Here is a 22,427-nt window from a genome sequence, read left to right on the forward strand (position 1 = left end):
TTTCCTGAACTGGTTTCAATCACCTTAGAAAGCCAGAAAGGACGTTTACAGATTTTATTTTTCCTTCGTTAATCCTGTATTTTATCCCTCTGTTTTTTTCAATCTGGGAGCTGTGGAAGATGGGGCATGCAGGGAGAAGTGTCTAGTCATGATGGCCTGGCCATCATTGGAAAGAATGGCAGTCTTGATTGAACAAGTGATCTTTTCCTGCCTGTCAAATGTTGTAACGATGATGGTCTTCCTTTCAGCTTTTCCCGATGAACCCTGACCCAAGGTGGAAGAGCTCAAACACACGCTCAATCTCTCTGATGCTGCAGCACGCTCTGGCCCAGGAGCTGAGCCGAGTCTACCAGGGAAAGGTGGAAGAGACTGGAATCGCCATCCGATTACTTCAAGCCATCTCTGCACTGCTGAACTCTGCACACAGTGGCGCCTTTGTGTTGTCCATGCACAGGAATTATGTCCTCTCCTGTCCCTTAATGAGGCAACTCCATCAGTATCAGGTACTGTTGCATGCAGACAGTTGATGTGTTTGTAGCAGGCTGTAAGGCTGTACGCATGAAGATATGTAACTATGTGTACAAGTTGAGTATTCACATTATCATGACAGTTGTAATTACTATGTATATGTTCTGTGTGAGTATAACTTACATTGGCAACTGGTCCAGCAATACCTCAAATTTAGAATTCTCATCTTTGTGTTCAAAGCCCTCCATGGCCTTGCCCCTCCCTATCTCTGTAATCTCCTCCAGCACCACAGCCCCCTCAGATTTCTACACTCCTCCAATTCTGGGCTCCAGTGCATTCATGATTTTTATCATTCCACCATTAGTGAGTGTGCCTTCAGTTATAGAACCATAGAACACTACAGCACAGAAAACAGGCCATTCGGCCCTTCTAGTCTGTGCCGAAATATTATTCCACTAGTCCCATTGACCTGCACCTAGTCCATAACCCTCCAGACCTCTCCCTAGCTAGGCCCTGAGCTCAGAAATTCCCTCTCTTGAACTCCCTGCCTCTCTACCACTCTCTGTTAAGGCACCACTTAAAACCTATCTTGTTAACCAAGATTTTAGACATCAGTCCTAATATCTACTGATAACAGTCCTGTAAAGGGTCTCCAAATGTTTCACTACATTGAAAATGCTATATAAATTCTAGTATTATAAGTTTGCATACTTGTATGTATACTTAAGGATGTATATTTTGTGTGGGCATGTAATGTTGTCAGTGTGCTTGTGTCTGTACTTGAATATAGTGCTGGTGTTAACACCTGTGGGTGTCCCATGTTTCCTTTTCAGTGTTGGTTATCATGAGGGAAGATAAAAAAGTTTGTCTTTCTTTACCAGAATTTTGTCCTTTGAGCTGACCTAAGTTGAAATTTTCCAGATTATGAAGTGAATTGACCAAGTTGATCCAGGTAGATTGTTCATTTTGACAGAGGGCCAAGAAGAAAGAAAGGTTTGCATTTATATAAAGCCTTTCACAACCCCCGAACATCCCAAAGTGCATTTCAGCCAATGAAGCTCTTTTCAAATATAGCCACCACTGTAATGTAGGAAGCAGCAGCCAATTTGTCCACAGCAAGCTCAGAAAGTAACAATGAAATAATGTCCAGATCATCTGTTTTGACAATGTTGGTTGAGGGATCGATATTGCTCAAAACACCGGAGAGAATTCCCCTACTCTTTGAATAGTGGCATAGGATCTTTGATGCCTACCTGAAAGGACAGACAGGGTCTCAGTCTAATTTATCTCACAGGTGGCACCTCCAACAATGCAGCACTCCCTCAATACTCCACTGGTAGTGTCAGCTGAGATCTTGTGCTCCAGCGTCTGGAATTGGATTTGAACCCACAACCTTCTGACTTTTAAGGCGAGAGTGCTTCCCCCTGAACTATGACTGTTACTTGAAACTGGGTGGATGGTTGCTTTGGGGTTTTGCTCAATTACCAGTTGGCTTCAAGGAGTGTTTGAGGCTCTACCTGAGTAGTTACCTACTTATGGTGGGGCCTGTAGTAGAGTAGGTTACACATGAATCTGGGAAGGAAACTACTTAATGAACTAATGCCTTTTTTGTATTGTATATGTTTTTACGTTAATGAATTGTATGGAAATGTTAGTGTAGGTTTTACAGCAATGAGATGGAGTTTTAACCAGTGATTTTCTAATTTTTTTTAGAGCCTGGGAACCCTGTAAGTACTGACACATTTGCAGGGACCCTGCCCAACTTCTAAAAGACTGACATAAAAACAATACAATTGTTTAGATAAGACCAATACTTATCTTCGACATCTCTGGGGCCACAGCAAGCCCTCTCGAAGTGCTAGTGACTTCAAGTTTGAAAGCGTATACTTAAATATCGAATATTTTAGTGCCAGTTAATTCTGTTGAACCCCCTTCCTCACATACTTCCTCTTTCCACCGCCCCCAGCAGAATGCTGCTTAGTTGTCAGTGCAGCTTGCAGCTGGCTGAAATCAGACATCTGTTTCGCTAACATACTTTGGCGAACCACTGCTAATATTCTTAGCAGTGTTGCACAGCTTGGGGACTGTAAACTGGGTTTGGCCTGCTTTGCAGCAGAAAGTTACTTCAGCCCCTAGGAGATGGCGAAGCCTTCAGTACTGGTCCCCTGGCACCTTGCTCACGTAGCCATCCTCTTGTGTGCCAGCCTGGAAACTGGCTACTGAAACCTGGGGAGTAAATAGAAAAACCCATGCTGCAATCACCGGTATCAATCTCCATACCCTTTCCAATATGAGCCAGTTGAAATGGGCAGTGCCACTGGGTTTACTATTCTGGACTCTGCCTTGCCATCCTTTTGTACTGAAAGATATGTGTCTGTATGCAAATATGTTTGTGTGCTCATATATTTTGCAAACGCTGACACCTCCTTTTCTCCGGTTCACAGAGGAGCATGCCAGAGGACTCTGCTGCTGTGTCCCTATTCTACAATGTGGTGATGCAGATGCGGACGTGGTTGGAGAATCCAGCGGTGGAGGAGGGCCCATTCCGAGCATTACTGAAATCCCTAGCCACCCAGTGCTCGTTGAAGCACAGGATGGGCGACGGTACTGTATCATCTCTGCGTGACTGGCTAATAAACAGTTTGACACCTTTTAAAACTCAGACAGGGCTTCAGCTAACCACTAATTAATTGCCTTACTTGTCTTCAACCCTGTCCCTTTGCCATATTTCTCAATAGCAAAAACATAAGAGAAGAAAGAAAGAACTTGCGTTTATGCAGAGTTCTTATGGCAGCAGGACTTCCCAAAGTGCTATGTAGACTATTAAGTACTTTTTTTTAAAGCATAGGTACTGTCATAATATAGGAAACGAAGAAGCCAATTTAAACGCTGCAAGGTCACACATATAGCAATCTGATAATGACCAGAGAATGTTGTAGTGATGTTTGATGGATAAATATTGGCTCGGACACCAGGGAAAACTCCTCTGCTCTTCTCCTAATACTGCTCAGGGATCTTTCATGACTGCTTAAGAAGGTAGGTGAGGACTCTGTTTATCAGGGATAGTGCAGCAATCTCCAAGTTCTGGCACTGGAGTATTGGACTGGATTTTTATGCTTAAGTCTCTGGAATGGAATTTGAACACATGACCTGCTGAATTGGAGATAAAACTGTTCCCATTGAACCATAAATAATTTGTTCATAGAAGTCGTCCAGTCTGCAAGCTGCCTTCTATTTCTGCAATGCGCTTGTGCTTACCCGGCACCAACACCAATGCTGCGCTGGCCATTTCCTCCATGCTGTTCAGTACCTTGTCTTGTCTGGATTACTATGGCGGAGAAGGTTTGGCGCTCCCCTCCTGGGTAAAGGGAATGTTAAAAGGAGGGATTGCCCATGCCTATCTCCTGGAAACCTGTTTCAGAGCAGTGTTAGACGGAGGCTTGAGAGGAGAATGTCTACATGCTCTCCCTGAACCGTGACACACTGAGTAACTCGGGGTCATTGAAGTGGACAGGAATGACTTAATAAGGGGGAATTTAAACTTCTTTTTCCATCCCAGGAGAATTTAAAAAATAATCAGCTTCTATACAGCCCACTCTCTCTAAACAGCCAGCTGGGGGCTGCCAGCTAACTCTCGGCTTCCTGTCAGCCTCGTACACACAAAGACACAACAATTAGTAAAACTGAATGGGAAATTTTCCAATTAGCAACACTGGCCACTGAGTAAAGCTTCCCCAGGTCCTGGTGGGTCTGTTGCTGCACTTGTGACACTGCTTTTACACAGCGCATGGACCCCTCCTTTACAATTAATTGGGCTCAAAATACTACCTGCTGAAGTCTGCCCCTCTCAGATCTTGGCGGATCCAGCGAATAGCCCAGTATGCATGTGCAGTCTTTTAGTCTCTAGAATTTGAAATTGGGTGTCAAGGAATGTGGTCTTTTATAAAATAATTTCATCCAACCCCTCTTGCCAGCACCCTTCCTACTGGAGACTTGGCTTATACTAGTGATTTAGACAGAGGCTGCAGTCCATGTCCATATGAAAGAATAAAAAAAATATTTCCATCTGTATGTGCCTCTCACAACCGTGGGATGCTCCAAAGTGCTTTACAGCCAGTGCTTTTGAAGTGTAATGCAGGAAACATGACAGTCTGCACACATCAAGGTCCCACAAACAGCAATGTGATAATGACCAGATAATCTGTTTTAGGTGTTGCTTGAGGGAGAACTATTGGGCAAGACACCAGGGAAAAGTGCCCTGCTCTTCTTTGAAATATTGATGTGGGATCTTTCAGGTTCACCTGAGTGGGCCTTGGTTTAAAAGCACAATCAAATGGCTGCACCTGCATCAGTGCTGTATTTGCTCTACTGCCCTGGAAGTCCAGGCCTAGATTTAGTGCTCCAGCCTCTGCAGCGGGTCATGAATTCACAACTTTCTGATTCTGAGATGAGAATGCTACATCCTGAGCTATAATTGTCAAATATGAGTGTTCTAGATGCAGGAGTCAATAACACAAATTTATTAAGTGTTAAATGAAACTTCTCATAGGCAAATACCCTCAGGATAGACTGTGATGCCTTGTTGTATAAGATCAATGCTGAAGACATTTGGGCTTAGCTGACTAAATTACGTCATGTTACAATATCACGCCTTGTTATCTTCCTGACTACATTACATTCTGTGACCTTTGTACATTTTGTACCAGATCATTCAGCTGGTATTAGGAAGATTTGTGCACTTTATACATTTTTAATCAGTGGTTCCAGCAGGTGCTGCAGGTATTTAGATGAAGCAAAGCATATAATGTGCTGTTCATGGCTGCGCTGTAGTTGGGTCAGTATTGAACTGTGAGAAAGTTCAGATCTAAATGTAATCAATGTGTTGTTTAACCTCAAGACCAGGCTGTTTGTGCACTATGTGAAGGCTGTCAGCAAAGTTGTGCAGGTTTATACCTTTATGGACATAATGCAAAATGGGTTGCTGGGTCACTTATCCTGTGATGGTTTTTATGTTGAATGGTTTAAAATCACATTATATCAAGTTTGTGGGGGCCTTATTTCCAACTAATTGTTGAGATTGTAAGAATATACAGCATAGAAACAAGCCATTCAGCCCAGCTGATCTATGCCCATGTTTACGCTCCACATGAGCTCCCCCCCGCCACCCTACTACATCTCACCCAATCCAGCGTATCTTGCAGTTATGCATATGTTACGAGCCCACCCTAAGCAAGGGTTCGGCTGATCGCATAAACACGAGTAAAGTGCTCTCTGTACCGCAGACCTCAACTTGTAACTTCCTCTTGTTACTTATAGTGTTATTGTTGTGTTATGGCCAGAATACGTAATGGGATTATATTTCCACAGTAAGAGCTGGCTTCCGGCACCTGGCGGAACATCTGACCTATCGGCAGGACCAGGAGCTGATCGATTCAGCGGTGCGGGGAATAATATTGGCTCTGAAAGCTGGAGAGAAGTGCAATGTGGAACCAGAGCTAAAGGCAAGAGGTATGGAATTATAAATACGCACACCATACATATCCTATCTGGTACCGAATTAGTAACAGGATGGAAATAAAGTTCTGGGTCAATAGCAGCTGAATTTAAAAGGAAGAACTGAGGATAAGTGTGTTGCCTAGTGCAGAACAGGAAAGTCCCAGGTTTGTCCTGGTCTGTGCTAGTTAACTGGTTTCAAGAAAGATGTTGCATATATGTAGCACCTTTCAGCCAATGAAGTACTTTTTGAAGTGTTGTAATGTAGGCAACATGGCAGTCAATTTGCATACAGCGAGCTCCCACAAACAGCAATGTGATAATAATCGGATAAACCTGTTTTAGTGACATTGATTGAGGGACAAGTATTAGCGCAAGGCCACCAGGGAGAATTTCCCATCTCTTCTTCGTCTTTTCTACGAACAAAGAAGTGGCTTGGAAGGCCACTTCAGAAACCATCACCTTGGTATGGGACTGGAGTCAATATATGTCCAGACCAGGTAGGGATGGCCCGTTTCTTTCCCTAAAGGACATTACTGAACTAGTGGATTTTTACGACAATCCAACAGCTTTGTGATATCAGTTTTTATTTTAGATATTTTTAAACTGAACTCATTCGCAAAGTTTTATGGTGGGATTTGAACTTACATTCTCTAGATTATTAGTCCAATAACATAATTGCAGATTGTAGCATATTCTGATCACTAATTCCTAAAGGCCCTGCTGCTCTAACTTATGCATACTCACATCCTGATTGCTTACTAGAACTAGATCGGGATACGAATTACTGCTCCACAGGCCAATAACATGTCATATCTAAAAGCTTGATATTGATTGAGGGACAAGTATTAGCGCAAGGCCACCAGGGAGAATTTCCCATCACTTCTTCGTCTTTTCTATGAACAAAGAAATGGCTGGGAAGGCCACTTCAGAAACAACCAACTTGCCCACCCAGGCTATGGACCCTGTTTCTTTCCTGCCCACCTAGATGTTCAATTTGTCCATCACATAAGAACATAAGGAAAGGAGCAGGAATAGGCCATTCGGCCCCTCAAGCCTGCTCCACTATTCAAACATGGCTGATCTGATGTGGCCAGCTCCACTTTCCTGCTTGTCCCCCAATAATCCTTGACTCCCTTGTCAATAAAAAGTCTGTCTAACTCAGCCTTGAATGCATTCAATGACTCAGCCTCCACTGCTCTCTGTGGAAAAGGGTTGCAAACACTAACAACTCTCTGAGAGAAGAGCAACTGTGTACATGTTAGCCAGAACTATGGAGAATAAACAGGCCATTCGTCCCAACTAGTATATACTTGTATTTATACTCCAAGTCTCCTCCAATTCTCTCCCTCACTTCAGCCTTTCAGCATATCTTTTTATTCCCTTTTCTCTCATGTACTCATCCAGTTTTCTTTTGAAAGCATCTAAGCTATTTGCCTCAACTATTGCCTGTGGGAGCAAGTTTCAAATTCTAACCACTCACTGAGTGAAGAAATTTCTCATTTCCCTATTGGATTTAGTAACTAAATCAAATGCACAATAATTCTATGCAATTTAGATACACAGCTGAGCCTAATTAACAAAGGGAGACACGAAAAGAGACCTTGGAGAAACTCGCCATGTCTCAACAATGTGGAAGGCAACTAATATAGCTAACAAAAGATTGGAGTGTTCTGCCTGAAAACAAAATGCAAGCATCCTGAGTTTGTACACAATCTGTATAACGAGCTGGTTCAATCACAGTTTGCATGATGTGCAAGCTATTGACGAAGGTGCTGTTGAAGAAGCAGATGTAAATGGGTGAGGGAATGGAGGGTGCGGTGATGGGATGTGTGTGTGTGTGTAATAAATCCAGAATGTTGAAAAGAATAGGTCAAAGAAATGTATAAAATCATGCGAAATGCTATTTAAATTTAAAATCAAACAATTTTATGGGTGTTAAGTATCCAATGCAAATTGTCTCAGCTCTATGGGTCAGTAACACAATGGGTAATGCTTTTAACCACTGAGCTGCTGGGAGAATTTATTTGTTTTTCATTTCTAGCCTTTGCTGCTGTGTAGGCAATAAAACACTGAAAATACATGAACAGAATTGTCTTTAAAATAGGCTCAGTGCTGTTTACTTCTTAACAGCAGTTATGGCTTACTCTTATAATTTAGTGCCTTGCGTGCAATTCAGCAATTAAAACTGTTTTATTTCTGCCTTTTTTATTTCTGCTCTGTAAATGAATATTATCTCACCAAAATTCTTTCAATCCAACAGTATTAAAGGGTTTAATCGAGATGCGGTCTCCCTACTTGGAGGAACTCTTGACCCTTGTCCTCACTGCCAACTCGGAAACAGACACAAGGCATGCTGGTACGAATCCAGTGGCCCTGATAACCATGCTTCTTCAACAGGAAGGAGAAGAGTCAGCAGTAAAGATGGAGATTGACGGTGACAGGTAGCTTCAGAGGAACGATGTAGGGTATGGGTGAGGGGGGTGAAGATTATGATCGCTTGGCCAGTGCAAGAGGTTGAACCAAGGGTGTTTAGTCAACAGCATTGAGAATGAGGTGCCTGGCCAGCACTGTAACAAATGGGAGGCTGCAGCTTATTTATGGGGCATTGAGGGTCAGGCCTACAGCAACGAGCTATTTAGCACCCTGTCCTCGGGCTGATGGTTTGCATTGCAGGCTCTGGTAGCCCCACCTCAAGGTGGCAGTGCAGTTGCTGACTCCAATAAGCCCTTCATGAACTGAAAGTTGCAGAAAGCAATGGACCTTCTTTAAGTCAGCGCTTGGTCCTCGAGCTGCTGGCGCTGAGAGTTGAAGATTTGAGGATTCCTTCCTTTGGCTGAAAGTGCTGCTCAAGGGTTCTGCTGCCCCTTCCATCCTGAGTGAAGCCAGCTCTTCTCAACTCCAAGGCCCTGTTACTTCTCCCACTCTTCAGGGAGACCAGCTGAGCAACTTGCCGAATCTCTAGCTTTAGGTGCACAGCCCATAATCTCCAGCTTTAGGAGCAGCAACATCAAATGCTGGAAACAGACAAGGAGGCTCATCAGTGGCTGAAAGAGATGGACACATTTTAGGTGGGCAATCTTTAGTAAAACTGGTGGTACCCATCCCAATCATTAACCTGCCTTTCCCTTCCAAATACTGCACATCTCCAGTCTATTTTGTTACTATTTTAGATTTCTATTATTCAATCTATTTATACAGAAGCTCAGATTCCTTGCAGGCAAAATGACAGAGTGTCTCACCCTGTAGATCAGTTTGTTTGATTCACAGGGTAAATTGTTAGCCATTGCTACAGAGTTGTAAGGACCATTTTAACCAGAATCCCTCCCCATTCCGTCAATTATGAATCCTTCTGAAACATCCATGTTGCTCTGCAGCTTATCGCCAGCTCTGCTTCTCTCTTTGTTTATACAGTGTGGAGAAGCTGAAGCCTGTATCAGCGTCAGGGCTGTTTATTGATTGGTTTGAGCTCTTGGACCCCGAGGTTATTTCCTGCTGTCCCGACCAACAACAGAGGCTCCTGTTTGCCGACCATAAGGTAAAAATTAATGAGGTATGAGAAACTTTTAAGGGAATATTATATCATATACCAAGGAGTAGGCAGCCATGCCTAATTAACTAAATGAACATCAGCAGAGTCATTAACCCTGAAGTGTTTCTGCTCCTGTTGAGTACATTCATTGAGTTCCCATTTCCCCACGCCAGTTGGGGAAAATTTTTATGATTAACAAACTGAAGGATGTTGGTGCTGGGGAATCAAACCTGCTTCCCATTTACTTTCTGAAACCAGTGTTAGGTCCTATTCCTATGTATAATTTGTCATGTGAAACATGGTATGGCCACATACATCCAGCTGACCTGATTACTGAAACTGAAGAAATTTCACCGGCAGACAGTTTAAGACTGAGATAGATAGATAGGTTCTTGATTGGTAAGGGGATCAAAGGTTACGGGGAGAAGGCGGGAGAATGGGGTTGAGAAACTCATCAGCCATGATTAAATGGCAGAGCAGACTCGATGGGCCGAATGGCCTAATTTCTGCTCCTATGTCTTATGGTCTTATGGTCTTTATGGTTCTCCATTACAATCAGATGGGCAAGCTGACCACCATGAATGTTTACAAGCTGCCAATGGAGGCGTGGCCAGCCCTCGCACTCATACAGTCAAACACCCAGCCATCAACGATTTCAACAGCCACCACAAGATCTGGAGCTACCAAGATGTAGACAGAGCCAGTGAACAGCTAGAATAAATAAAAAACAGAAAATGCTGGAAATACTCCACAGGTCAGGCAGCATCTGTGGAGATAAAAGCAGGATTCAGAACTTTCATCAGAACTTTTATTTCAGATTTCCAGCATCTGCTGCATTTTGCTTTCATATTAGTGAACAACTAGAAGACTGGCCTCTGATATCTATCAACACCAAGCCACCAGGCACCTTTTTCTCCACCCATTGACGGAAGGCATACTCACCAGACCTCTGTTTCATAACCGGTGACAGCAAAGGATAGCTAGTCACTTGCTCCCTGAAGATCCTTAAGAACTTTCCCCACTCCCAACACTGAGTCAGCATCTTGCATGTAGGGTTTGAGGTGCTAATAATTGCATTGATCCCAAAATCAAGATGGAACTATTGTGAGTCTTCATGATCTACTTTCACAAGCGTTGTTGAGAATGTAATCCAGAGAATACCACCATCTGTAAACAACTCCAATCATTTTGCTCGACTGCTGTAAGTAGGTGCCACCACAAGTATTCCAAGCAACTGCAGGAAAGAATATGTGCTATGCTGTTCCCAGGAGAATGAGTGATTGCTGGCGGAGTTTAATGCCACTCAAGATCCAGATACAGCAACCAATGTAGTGAATTGATGTTTTTCATCAGGTAAGCAATTTTAATTGGATGGACATTATGACCCTGCATCAGCCCTTTCGACTGCGACACTGTCTGACACAATCTATGGCCACATCAAAAGCAAGTGGAAAATCCTGCAGGCAAAACAATCTTTTTAACATTAAAAAAAAACTGTAGCATAGCTCCATTAAGGTATGTGATAAAGAGGCCTCTATTAAAGAAAGTGAAAGCACATTGAAATATTTTACTTGCTATTCTATAACTGGATGCTCTGTAGTGATTAGCTGCTGCTACTTAGAATATTCCTGGACAGAGCTGCTATCACACTGTTGTTTACCTTTAGGCGTGTCCCACAATCCCAGATCACCTCTGGCAATTGTTACGAGATTCACCCCATTCTGTGCATATATTTTGTATCATGTTGAGAATGTGGTGACCTGATGAACACAAGCTTGATGAGCATCAAAATCTTATAGGACAATAATGGTGTAGACAAGGGTAGGATAGTGTGATGGCGAGAAACATGTAAAAACCTGGATTTCTCGCATTTAAAGGTTGTGCAGATGTCATTGTGACCTGTGTCCTAAAGAACCAAAGGCAACAACTACCACTGAAAACAAGCACAGAGTGAGAAAAGCTGCTTAGGCTCTCTGTGCAAAAAACCGCTCCTCACACACTTCCTTTCCAGCTGCCTTCAAAGCTGAAGAGGTGAACACAGCACTGACAGTCACCAAGTCTGAATTGGTTGTCAGGATCAATGACATCTATCCAGAATTCCTCAAGAACCAATGCCAAATGGCTAGATGAGGCTTGCCATGATCGCTCCAACATCATTGGCACTGGGGTAATCCCAGAAATCTGGCACCATTCCAAAGTCATTGCCATCCTAAAGCCAGGAAAACCAGCCCACAATCCCAAGAGCTACCATCACATTGCCCTTCTGTCTACAGTTTACAACGTGGTCAAACGATTTGTCCTAAACTGGATTTAACAACCACTCTGCAAAATGAGCAGGTGGACTTCAGAGAAGGAAAAAGCTGGTCTGACCAGGTCCTTGTACTCACTAGCAACATTAAGGCAGGGTTCCTAAAGCAGCTGAAGACTGGAGCCGCCTTCATAGGTTTGTCATCAGCATACAACACTGTCTGCGATGAGTGCTTGTTACTGAAGCTTTCAACAATATTTGATGCTGCAAAACTCTTAGCTTTCAAACGCCTTAATAAGCAACAGTAAGGTCCACGATTGTCTTGGCGACAAGTCCAGCGGAACATGGTGGTTCTGCCACAGGGGCTGGTGAACCGTTCTTTCTTAATACCTATTTGGCAGACATGCCTTAAATCCCAGAAATTTGCTGATGCCGGTGTCACAGGGATCAACACTAGAGGAGACTAGTAGGATGCTCACCAGCATCTGGGATGTACTGAAAAGCTACTTCCAGACCTGGCATCTCTGCCCCAATCCAGAGAAGGCATTCCATCTGAACAATAACACCATGGGGAAAGAACTCAAATGTTTCCTTTTGCAGAAGACAACTTACCCACAACCCCTACCCAAAATACCTGGGTGTCATCCTGGACAGTACTCTCACCTATCAGCCTTATCTCACCAACATCAGCCAAAAAGTAAAAATCAGGGTGAACCTGATCCAGAAACTCACTGGAATGTCATGACTCCCTACAGGCAGAACACTTCACACTGCCCTATTTAACTCTGCTGCAGAATTCTGTTCCGCCTCATGATCCTACATAAAGATCGTGGATATTTAGCTAAATGCTGCCATGAATGACAGGTTATCTCAGTGATGCATACATGATTCTGAAGAGACTTGCCAAGGTAGACACTGAGAGGTTGTTTCCCTGGCTGGGGAATCAAGAATAAGAGGGCATAGGCTCAGGATAAGGTACTGATCACTTAGGACTGAGATGAGGAGAAATTTTGTCACTCAAGTTGTTGTGAATCTTTGGAATTCTCTACCCCAGAGGGTTGTGGATACTCCATCATTGAATATATTTAAGGCTGAGATGGACAGATTTTTTGGTGTCCCAGGGAATTGAGGGATCTGGGGAGTAGCCGGAAAAGTGGAGTTGAAGTCGTAGGTCAGCTATTTATTGAATAGCAGAACAGGCTTGAAGGGCTATATGGCCTATTCCTGCTCCTAGTTTTTATGTTCTTATTACCCCACCTGCCATTCCCTACGATCCACCGTGCTCCATGAGATGGAAAAATTCATGAACAACACTGATCTTCCCATTTTTGAAGACTTGAAAAACGCACCAAGAAAGTGCTTAAAATTATGCTGCTCATTCTGGGAAACAACCGTTAGTATTCCTGCAGCTCGTATCAACCCATTGTCCAGATAGAAGGAACCATGGAGCACATGCCACATAAAAAAACCAATACCTCATCATGGACCCAACAGCAGAGGCCCCTGGCTTTGACCTCCCTTGAAGATGTGGACAGCACTCAATCCAGACTCGTCATGGACAATGTGACCACCCAGCCCATAGATGGAAGATTGTGTAATTGTGGCCATAAGCCCCAGACCATGGAACCTATCACATCCTCCTGCCCACTGAGATCTGTGTAGGAGGCACCTCATTTCACCACTCAGCATCTCAGGAGGTCATTGAATGGAAAGTCAAACTAAACATCCCATTGTAAGCTTTTTCCATCAATTGAAAGTAGCTGTAGCGTAACGTTGATCAACAGTCTGTTTGTGCTCACACTGATTTTGCAATGAATTTGCCATTGTACTAAGATTAGAATGAATGGGTAAAGTGGTAGAAGTTTTAAATTGTGACCTTGTTTAATTGTAACTTTCATGTCTTTAGATAGTCAGGATGCAAAACATCTTTGGGCCCTTGTGTTAATCTGACTAAGTTCTGCTTTGCCTCCAGATGACAGGTCAGCTAGGATTGCAGCTGCTTTCGTTCCGACCCTACCTTCTGGCTGTCCTCATCCACCAGTCAAACTGGACCACACTACACCGGTGCATCAGCATTCTTCTGAGTAAGCATGGGGAGCTCAGGTGAGTCATACCTGCAGGCACAAACCAAGGGCTCAAGTGTCTGAGACTGTGCAGACAGATAAAAGGGGAGCTTGGCTCACTGAACAATGGCCTTGACACTTGCATAGTTAAAGGGAAGGCCTTATTTAATTAGTTTTGGCATTTTGTTAGTTAATTTAAAAAGACTGTAAAATACATGCCCGTATACATGCAGGTACAGATGCCTGAACATAGGCACTGACCCATAGACACAGGCACTAAATGAAGCTTGGTAAAGCAGTGTCAAATCTTCAGAGACAGTTGCTATGGTCAATCTATTTTTAAAAAAAATCTACTTGATTTCCTGTCCTGCCTCAGTTCTAATTTCATAACATATTTTGTTCACAGAAACTCTTATCTTCCTCTCTCTTTCTTTCTTTCTTTCTTTCTTTCTTTCGCTCTCTCTCTCTCTCTCTCTCCTCTATCTTCCTTCCTTCCTTCCTGCTTGCTTGCGTTCTTTCTTTCTGGTGACCAGTGCCTGAATTCCTTCCTTTTTAATTGCAGGCTTGACCCCACAGCGTGTCTGGATTTTCTCTGGGCCTGTGTGCACATTCCAAGAATCTGGCAAGGACGTGACCAAAGAACTCCACAGGTGGGATTAACTGTCTTCAGGTTTCTGACGGTGAATTTGGAAAGTGCGCTGGTTCGCAAGAGGCAAACCATAGCGGTCTATTCTCCGAGGTCTGGATTAAATCTGTAGAAGTAGAAAAATATGCTCTGCTGACCATACTGAGTCACTGGAACGATCTTGGATCATTCTAGCTTTAAAATTAGAGCTCAGCTGTTCAGGAATGATCTTGAGAAGCGTTTCCCCATACAAGGGAGTGTAGAAAACTGAACCTTTTTCCTCAAAAAAGCTGTGGATTAATTAAAGATTTCAAAATGAGATCAATACGATTTTTGTTAGTTAAAGTTTTTAAGCGGTATGAAATCATGGTAGGTAGAGTTAAGATACAGATTGACTAGAATCTATTTAAATGGTCGAACAAGCTCAAGAGCCTAAATGGTCTGCCTCTGCTCCTGTGTTGCTGTTTCTGGCTATTGCTGGACAACCTGGAAGCAGCCTCCAGTCCCAGTGGAAGCAAAAAGAATAAATGCTGAAAAAACTCAGGAAGTCTGGCAGCATCTGTGTCGAGAAACAGAGTTAATGTTTCAGGTCACTGGCCTTTCACTTGGAAGCAATTCTCCAATATGGTGCCTTGCAAAATCTTCCCGTTTTGCACTGCAAGGCGAGTTTGAAACCCCAACAGCAAGATTGAAACATCTGCACAGGCGTCACTAGCAGCAGGGAAGGAAAATTTCACAAGGCAGTACATAGGAACAGGAACAGGCCATCCAGCTGCCCAAACCTGCTCTGCGATTCAGTAGGATCATGATTGATCTGTACCTTAACTCCATTTCCTATAATACCCTTGACCAGGAAAATCTAGACAGACACCTACGTGCCTTGGAAGATTTCATTTCACTACAAGCAGGATACAAAACCGCAGTCAAATTGAATGATGGAAAATCGCCATGTGACTAAACAGTGACCCACAAATGAACATTAGTCTCACTAATCCAGCATGGCCAAGCAAAGGGCCCCTGTGCAAGTAATTTTCTGGCTGTTGCAACTGAGCTAAATTAAAAACAAGTTAATAAAACCAGGAAAAGTGCAAGCAGTGTACTTGGATTCAGTTCTAGTGGAATAGAATTGAAAAGCAGAAAAGTTGTATTAAATCTTGTATAGAAGTGCTTTATAGCTGTTGTGATGTGCGAAATGTGGCAGCCAATTTGCACACAGCAAACTCCCACAAATAGCCTTTCTCCCTGTCCACCCAACAATGTGTCATTGGTGTGCCTCATTACCTGATTTGAGTCTGTAGTTAACATGTATATATTCTGCCATTTTAGAAACACACCGAGGAGTATGTCCTGCGCTTGAAGAAGGCGGAACTCATCAGCCTGGTTGATATCATTCTTTCGGAGTCTGAAGTGAGAAACCGCAACGGGTCGCATGCTAAGAAATCTGCTGAGGATGTCACAGGCACCCTCATCCAGTCACGGCTCCCTTTGCTGCTCAGCTGTTGCCATGGCAATTTGAATAACGTCAAGAAAGTGACTGAGTATTTGATCAGTTGTATCAAACAATGGGGAGACAGGTAAATAAAAAAACAAGTGTTCATATTTGTTAACCGTTGGTAGCCTGGTACACGGACATTAGTTCCACATCTTGTAGAACTTTCCAAGGAGCCACATAATATTTAGTACAATGACTTGCTGCAGTTCGTTTTGACAGACTATGTCAGAAGACACCCATAAGAATTTGAATGCACAGCACTTGGTTGAGTGCTACACGTTACGGATAAATAGCCATCTCTCAAGTGCTGAGTGGATAACAAGGACACTTTAGATCAGTGTATGGGAGATACTGAGATTGTGCAGGGCCGATTTCATATTTTGATTTACAATAATATTTTTCGAAAGCACCAACTTATACTCTCTACTTCTCTCTTGTTCAGAACAGGCTGCTTGTCATTTTTCTTTGGAGTCTTGTGCAGGTTGGCAGTGGGTCTTCTATATATCCAGCAATTTTGGCAGAGCGTGTGATATCATCCTCTGTGGTGGAATTTCCCAATGATGTTCACAGCCTAAGCTCACAGTTAAAAGAAAGAATATGCAAGTTTCATCATGCATACAACATAGCACCTTTCAAGTCCCAAAGCACTGTACAGCCAATTAAGTACTTTTTGAAGTGTAAGCACAGTAGGAAAAATGGCATCAAATTTGATCACAGGGTCCCACAAACAATGTAGGAATGACCAGGTCATTTTTTTTTTGCAATGCTTGAGGGATCAGTATCGGCCAGGACAATGAGAAGAACTACCTAACTGTTTTTCAAAGTAGCACCATGGGATTGTTCATGCCCTCTTGAGAGGGCAGAGGGGGCCTCAGTTTATCACCTAATTTGAAAGGTAAACCTCTGATAATGCAATGCTCCCTCAGTAATGCACTGGAGTGTCGGCCTTGATTACACACTCATCATATCTTCTAAGTGAAGCTTGAACCCACAACTTTCTGACTCTGAGGTGAGAGTACCACCACTGTTAAGGTGAGAATTGACCAGCTGGGTGAGGTACAGGAAACGCTTTCTGGACAGGACAAGATGGGGCGAAAATTGCAGGGGCATAGAAAAGATAAGCAGCTTTACACTAACACAAGGCGTGCGGCATTAAGTGTTTCCCCAAATGAATTTTTCAGAAACTGAAGTAGTGACAAACTTGAGACATGCATTATCTTAATCTACAGAATGTAATGTTTAATTAGGCAATAAATTATCAACATCCACCCAATATTTGACCACTGGGGTTTCAAGTAAAGATTGATTCTCGGGTCGTGTTCAATTAAAATTTTAATTGAAAGTTGAATGTGACTTTATTCTGAAGAATTGTCAATTTATGTGCTTGAAAGAAGCATAACTTCACAAAGGATTATCATGTCTGAGTGCGTCAAAGGATTTAAATGATAAACGTGAGAAATATGGATGCTATATCTCATTATTTCTAAATTTAACACTTCCCTTTGGAGGGAGGCAGGGGCTGCAAGTGTAATAATGCATATGTATTTGTGACAAGTAAACAGGTAGCACTTATTCCAAGCTCCATAAGTAGGTGACTTGTAATGTGGATTAACGGGAAAAACTGTACAAAAAGCAAATTAATGAGTTGATGTTGGATTATGCAAATTAATATAGTAATGGAATTGGGAGTTGCATGCTTCAGTGCTAAAGGTAGCTTATTGTATAACTGAAGTCCTTTCCTAGACACTTAATTCTGTTCAGTATTAAACAGTAGGGAACATTTGATCTGCAGAAAGTGTTTGCTTTAATATGCCACCTTTCTTTGCCTTTCCTTCCCCTCCTGCTCAGTGTTGACTCCTGCTGGGTGCCATACCTCACCTCAGTGGTCATCTGTTCAAATACTGAAGCATCACAACCCTATCTAGCCCTCACCCAATGTCTACTTTCAGCAGGGGCTGCTTTATAGAGAGCACTGGGAAGTCCTTCCTCTGGCTTGTCTGAAAGTTTCGAAGTCTAAGTACTGCTATTTTAAAATGGAAAGAACTCAACACAAAGCACTACCCTTAAGGCATTTCTCTTTGACTAAGATTTTGATCACCCATACTGTTATTTCTTTTTGTGGCTTGGTGTCACTTTTTATTTAATAATCACTCTTGTGAAGCACCTTGGAACATTATACTATGTTAAAGATATAAATACAATCCCATTCCCATTATATAAATCAATTTATATTACAGTTCCTCAGTCAGACTCCAAGAGAAGGAAATTGTCTTTATCTGTATGAATGGGGGAACAGTCTCTGGATTCAAAATCCAAATGGTACTTTCCTTCCTAGCTGAGGTGCCATGGTGGGTCTTCAGGATGCTGGAATTCCTGCCGCAAAATGGCAAATGTTTCCTTTCATCTATTTAATCATTGTTCCTGGGACTACTGTGGATTGAAAATACGGCCACTTGCTGCCCAGGGTATAGTTCCTTTTAGTATATAATACAATAACCCTATCTGTTAGTTAAGACAACCACAATGGTCAATTGCTGACTGATGTTTTTTTCTGTCTGTCTCCTTCTCCTTGCATACAGCAGTGTGATGAGCAAGCGATGTCACAATCTGCTGCTCCAAATATACTTCCACGTTGCAGAGGTTATCCGCCATGTCAATCTCCCGGACTCCGTGCTTAGCAGTGATGGCACCACTGATGGAAGTACCTGCAAGGTATGAAGTATTCAGGAATGGTTTCCTCCTCTGGCGCTACACCTTACAGAAACAGCATTAGTGTCACTGTGGTGAGGGTTTCGCAGAATCATACTGAACAAAAGGAGACCATTGGGTCTAGGGTGCCTGTGCCAGCTCTTTGAAAGAGCTATCCAAGCAGTTCCATTTCCCTCCTCTTTCTTCATAGTCCAACAAAATGTTCACCTCCATATAGTATTTATCCAATTCCTTTTCAAAAGTTACTGTTGAATTCCACCACCCTTTCAGGCAGTACATTCTTGATCATAAGAACTCGCTGAGTAAAAAAAAGCTTTATCAAGAGCAGCCCTTGGAATACATTGCAGAAACAGATGTCCTGTGAGGCACTGCACTTTACAGAGTGCAATGTTTAAAAATTGCTAAAGAACACACTGTCTGATATATACCTCTCTGAGGAAACTGTATCATTAACAGGTTTTGTAAGAAATGCTCATTTAGTTAGTGCACTCCTAGTACAGTGTGTTAATGCTGTTGTTACAATTTATTAAATACAATGCTCCATGTAACAAGCTTCCCCCTTTAGTGTTTTAAATGTGTTCATTCATTGTAATCTATTTTTAACAATGAAAATGTGGCTTACCAGGAATAAATGAAGAGATATAATAGCCAAATTGGCCATTTTACTGCAGCTTAAATATTAAGCTATCTATATAAAAGGATCTCCTTCAGGTTAAACTGATTATTCATAACACTTGGTACATCACCTGGATTTGGCTGCTATCTAACACTTATTAGACCTGCACCTAGTCTATGTTATTCCTACTGTACTGGCAGAAAGCAGCAGTGCCCTAAGTTCAAACGTATATTCTTGTTCCACTGCTTCTTATTAACTGGTGTTGTGACCTTGAGTAGCATGTTACTTTTGGGGTTAGTTTCTGGATATTGAAACAGTCTAGGGTGAGCAATTGTTACAAGAGTGTTTCCTTCTTTCCCTCTTTCCCAGCTGGACGCATTAGTACATCGATTGCTTACGCTGCTCGCAGACACCAGTGACTCGAAGATGTCAGAAAATCGAATGGCTGACGCCAATATGGCCTGCAGAAAGTTGGCAGTGGCACATCCAGTTTTATTGCTTAGGTATTAATATTTCACTTTTTAAGGATCTTTTTATTATGATGGTTAAAGGGCTCATTTTTGTTTCTCCCTTTCTCTGATGCATGGGTTGCTTGCTCCTGATTAGCATCATCTCTAACCTCTCGCAACCATTTTTGTCTTTTATCAGCACCACTGCAATCATTCCTGCTCTGAGCTTCTCTTGAGAGGGTGGGTGATTAGTTTTCCCAGTGGAGGGGGTGGATGGGTGAATGCTCCAAGGGTAGTGGCAGATCGATCTTGCTCCCAGTCGTCTGCCAGTGGTCTTTTCTTCCTCCCCCTGCAAACCAAGCACATCTTTTCGAACGAGAATTGTTTACAAATTGATTTACTGCCATTCCATGGTTGAATACATTGGCTATGAGAATGCTGTAGCATCCATTTCTGTTGGAATTCTATGTAATGGGAGTTCATTCATTGTAATATATTTTTAACAATGAAAATATGACTTACCAGGAATAAGCAAAGAGACATAATAGCCAAATCGGACATTTCCAATGTGTTGCATCGACTGAGATCAATAGACTTTTATTTGGGTAAGGATAACAAGCGATATAGAGCAACAGCAGGTAAATGGGATTGAGCTACAGATCAAATCAAATGGCGGAAGGGGCTCGAGGGGCTGAATGGCCTCCTCCTGTTCCAATGTATTTAACTTATAGCTGACTTTCATGTGCTAAGTCTTTATCCTTGGATATTTGAATTGAAGAGTGATTATTTGGTGTTTATTTTGTTTTACGTTTCAGACACTTGCCGATGATTGCTGCCCTGTTACACGGACGAGTTCACTTGAATTTCCAGGAGTTCCGTCAGCAGAATCATTTGACCTTCTTCGTGCATGTTCTGGGGGTCATGGAGCTGTTGCAGCCATATTTATTTCAGAGTGAGCACCAGGGAGCGATGCAGGACTGCCTTCTCTCCTTCTTACTGCTCCTGCAGGTTAGTGGGAGCCAGGCTGGAATATTGGGAGTCCATTAGCAGGTCATTCAATCAAATCAAGGGACCAAATGTTTAGAGCTTTAGCATGAATTCTGCTGGATTAATACATTGTCCCTGTGTAGAACCAGGCAGATTCCTGGTTCACCCTCCCCACTCTGCCCTGTTTTAAGTGGTCTGGCCTCAATTGGGGGTAGCAGGTAGAACACGGCGTTTGGCCTCAGTTCCTTGGGTGATCAGTCAGTCTGCTTCTGTGTCTACTGACCTAGAAAATGCTTATTAATGGGTTTCGGTTGAGGATGGATTTGAGTTCACGGTGAAGTCTCCCATTTCGAATAGCCCACCAACATAGGGACATAGGATTAAGATTGGCCATTCAGCCCCTCTGGCCTGTTCTGCCAGTCAATTTTATCATAAACAATCTGTATCTTAACTCCATCCACCTGGCTTGGTTCTGTAATACTTAATACCCTTGCCTAACAAAAATCTATCAATCTCAGTTTTTAAATTTTAAGTTGACTCATCAGCTTTTGGGGATGTAGTTCCAGATTTCCATTACCTTTTGTGGGTACGAGTACCTCGTGAGAGGAAATAATTTCTTTCTACCCTTATAAACCCCTTTAATCATCATACACACATCAATTAGATCACTCTTAATCTGCTAACTTCAAGCGAATAACCTCTAATAACTTAATTACTGGGGAAGTGGGGAGAGCCGAAATGGCAAACAGGCTTAGCTAAAGCTGGAATTTTGACATCTTACTTTTCTACTTCTATTAAAACAACATGCATTTATATCGCACCTTTAATGTAGTAAAATGCCCAGATGTGCTTCACAGGAATGTTATCAAAAAAGATTTGACACCAAGTCATCTAGGGAGATACTAAGACAGTTGAAGTAGATTTTAAGAACTGCTTTATATTTAATCCTGAGTTCTTTCCATTTCAAAATATCAGTATCTAGACTTTGAAAGTGTACAGCAAAAGTGTAGTTGTTGCTCTATTTGAGATGAGTATCCTTATTTGAGGGCTTCATCAATGACCCATCCTGTTCATCCGATAAGTAACTGAGCAGTACAGACTCTGAGGACCATGCGTACGACCATGAGATCCCTGCGTTGACCTGGGTTTGCGGATCTCAGTCAGCACAGAATATGGAGTGCGCTGCAACAGGCCCTTGCACTCAGGTTTAGGGAGAAGAGATAGGGTCCAGGTGTTTGGTCACTATCTAGCAACTCCTGACAAAATGTATAGGTGGCTGCTGAGAGTGGAATATGGCTAGGTTGCATTAATATCCAGTTAAATAGCCAGTGAGCATAGAATTCCACAGCTTAGAACTGAATGGCTAACAGTGCTAGAAAGTGGCTGGCTGCTGTGGAAGTGTGCATCAACTTGAGTGTGTAATTGGAGGAGAGCAATAAAATGGTAAGTGTTGGGGGAATGTATCAAGTCTCTGCATCACTGCACTGATTGTCAATGGATAATTTTGAATACTTTTTCTAACAGAATTACGGGAGGTACTCCAGACTGATTGCTTCCTTCATCAATAAATGTGTGCATTTTATTCACAAGTTTATAACCTACAATGCAGCAGCAGCCGTCCCATTCCTTCAGAAACATTCGGATGTGCTCCAGTGAGTATTGCTTTTGCTATATTGAAGGTGAAATTGTTGGAAGGAGAGATTAAGGAAGAATGCATCATTAATGAGGGCAGTTGTCAATCCAAA

General features: G+C 42.5%; 1 protein-coding gene across 3 annotated transcripts in view; it reads left to right on the forward strand.

The window, feature by feature from the left end:
* Window positions 1-22,427, forward strand: part of ints1 (integrator complex subunit 1) — a 104,965-nt gene that overhangs the window by 62,158 nt on the left and 20,380 nt on the right. For 2 of the 3 annotated variants that reach the window (XM_078558560.1, XM_078558561.1), the window contains exons 31-42: window positions 249-503; window positions 2,913-3,072; window positions 5,836-5,976; window positions 8,225-8,405; window positions 9,376-9,499; window positions 13,714-13,844; window positions 14,367-14,454; window positions 15,756-16,003; window positions 18,501-18,633; window positions 19,616-19,749; window positions 20,511-20,703; window positions 22,207-22,334. In XM_078558560.1, the coding sequence (XP_078414686.1) occupies window positions 249-503; window positions 2,913-3,072; window positions 5,836-5,976; window positions 8,225-8,405; window positions 9,376-9,499; window positions 13,714-13,844; window positions 14,367-14,454; window positions 15,756-16,003; window positions 18,501-18,633; window positions 19,616-19,749; window positions 20,511-20,703; window positions 22,207-22,334 (1,916 nt within the window). The remainder of the gene's footprint in view (window positions 1-248; window positions 504-2,912; window positions 3,073-5,835; window positions 5,977-8,224; window positions 8,406-9,375; window positions 9,500-13,713; window positions 13,845-14,366; window positions 14,455-15,755; window positions 16,004-18,500; window positions 18,634-19,615; window positions 19,750-20,510; window positions 20,704-22,206; window positions 22,335-22,427) is intronic. The other variant, XM_078558562.1, reaches the window with a different exon arrangement.

This window comes from Cetorhinus maximus, chromosome 15 (assembly GCF_964194155.1).
Source record: "Cetorhinus maximus chromosome 15, sCetMax3.hap1.1, whole genome shotgun sequence".
In the NCBI taxonomy this organism is placed as follows: Eukaryota; Metazoa; Chordata; class Chondrichthyes; order Lamniformes; family Cetorhinidae; genus Cetorhinus; species Cetorhinus maximus.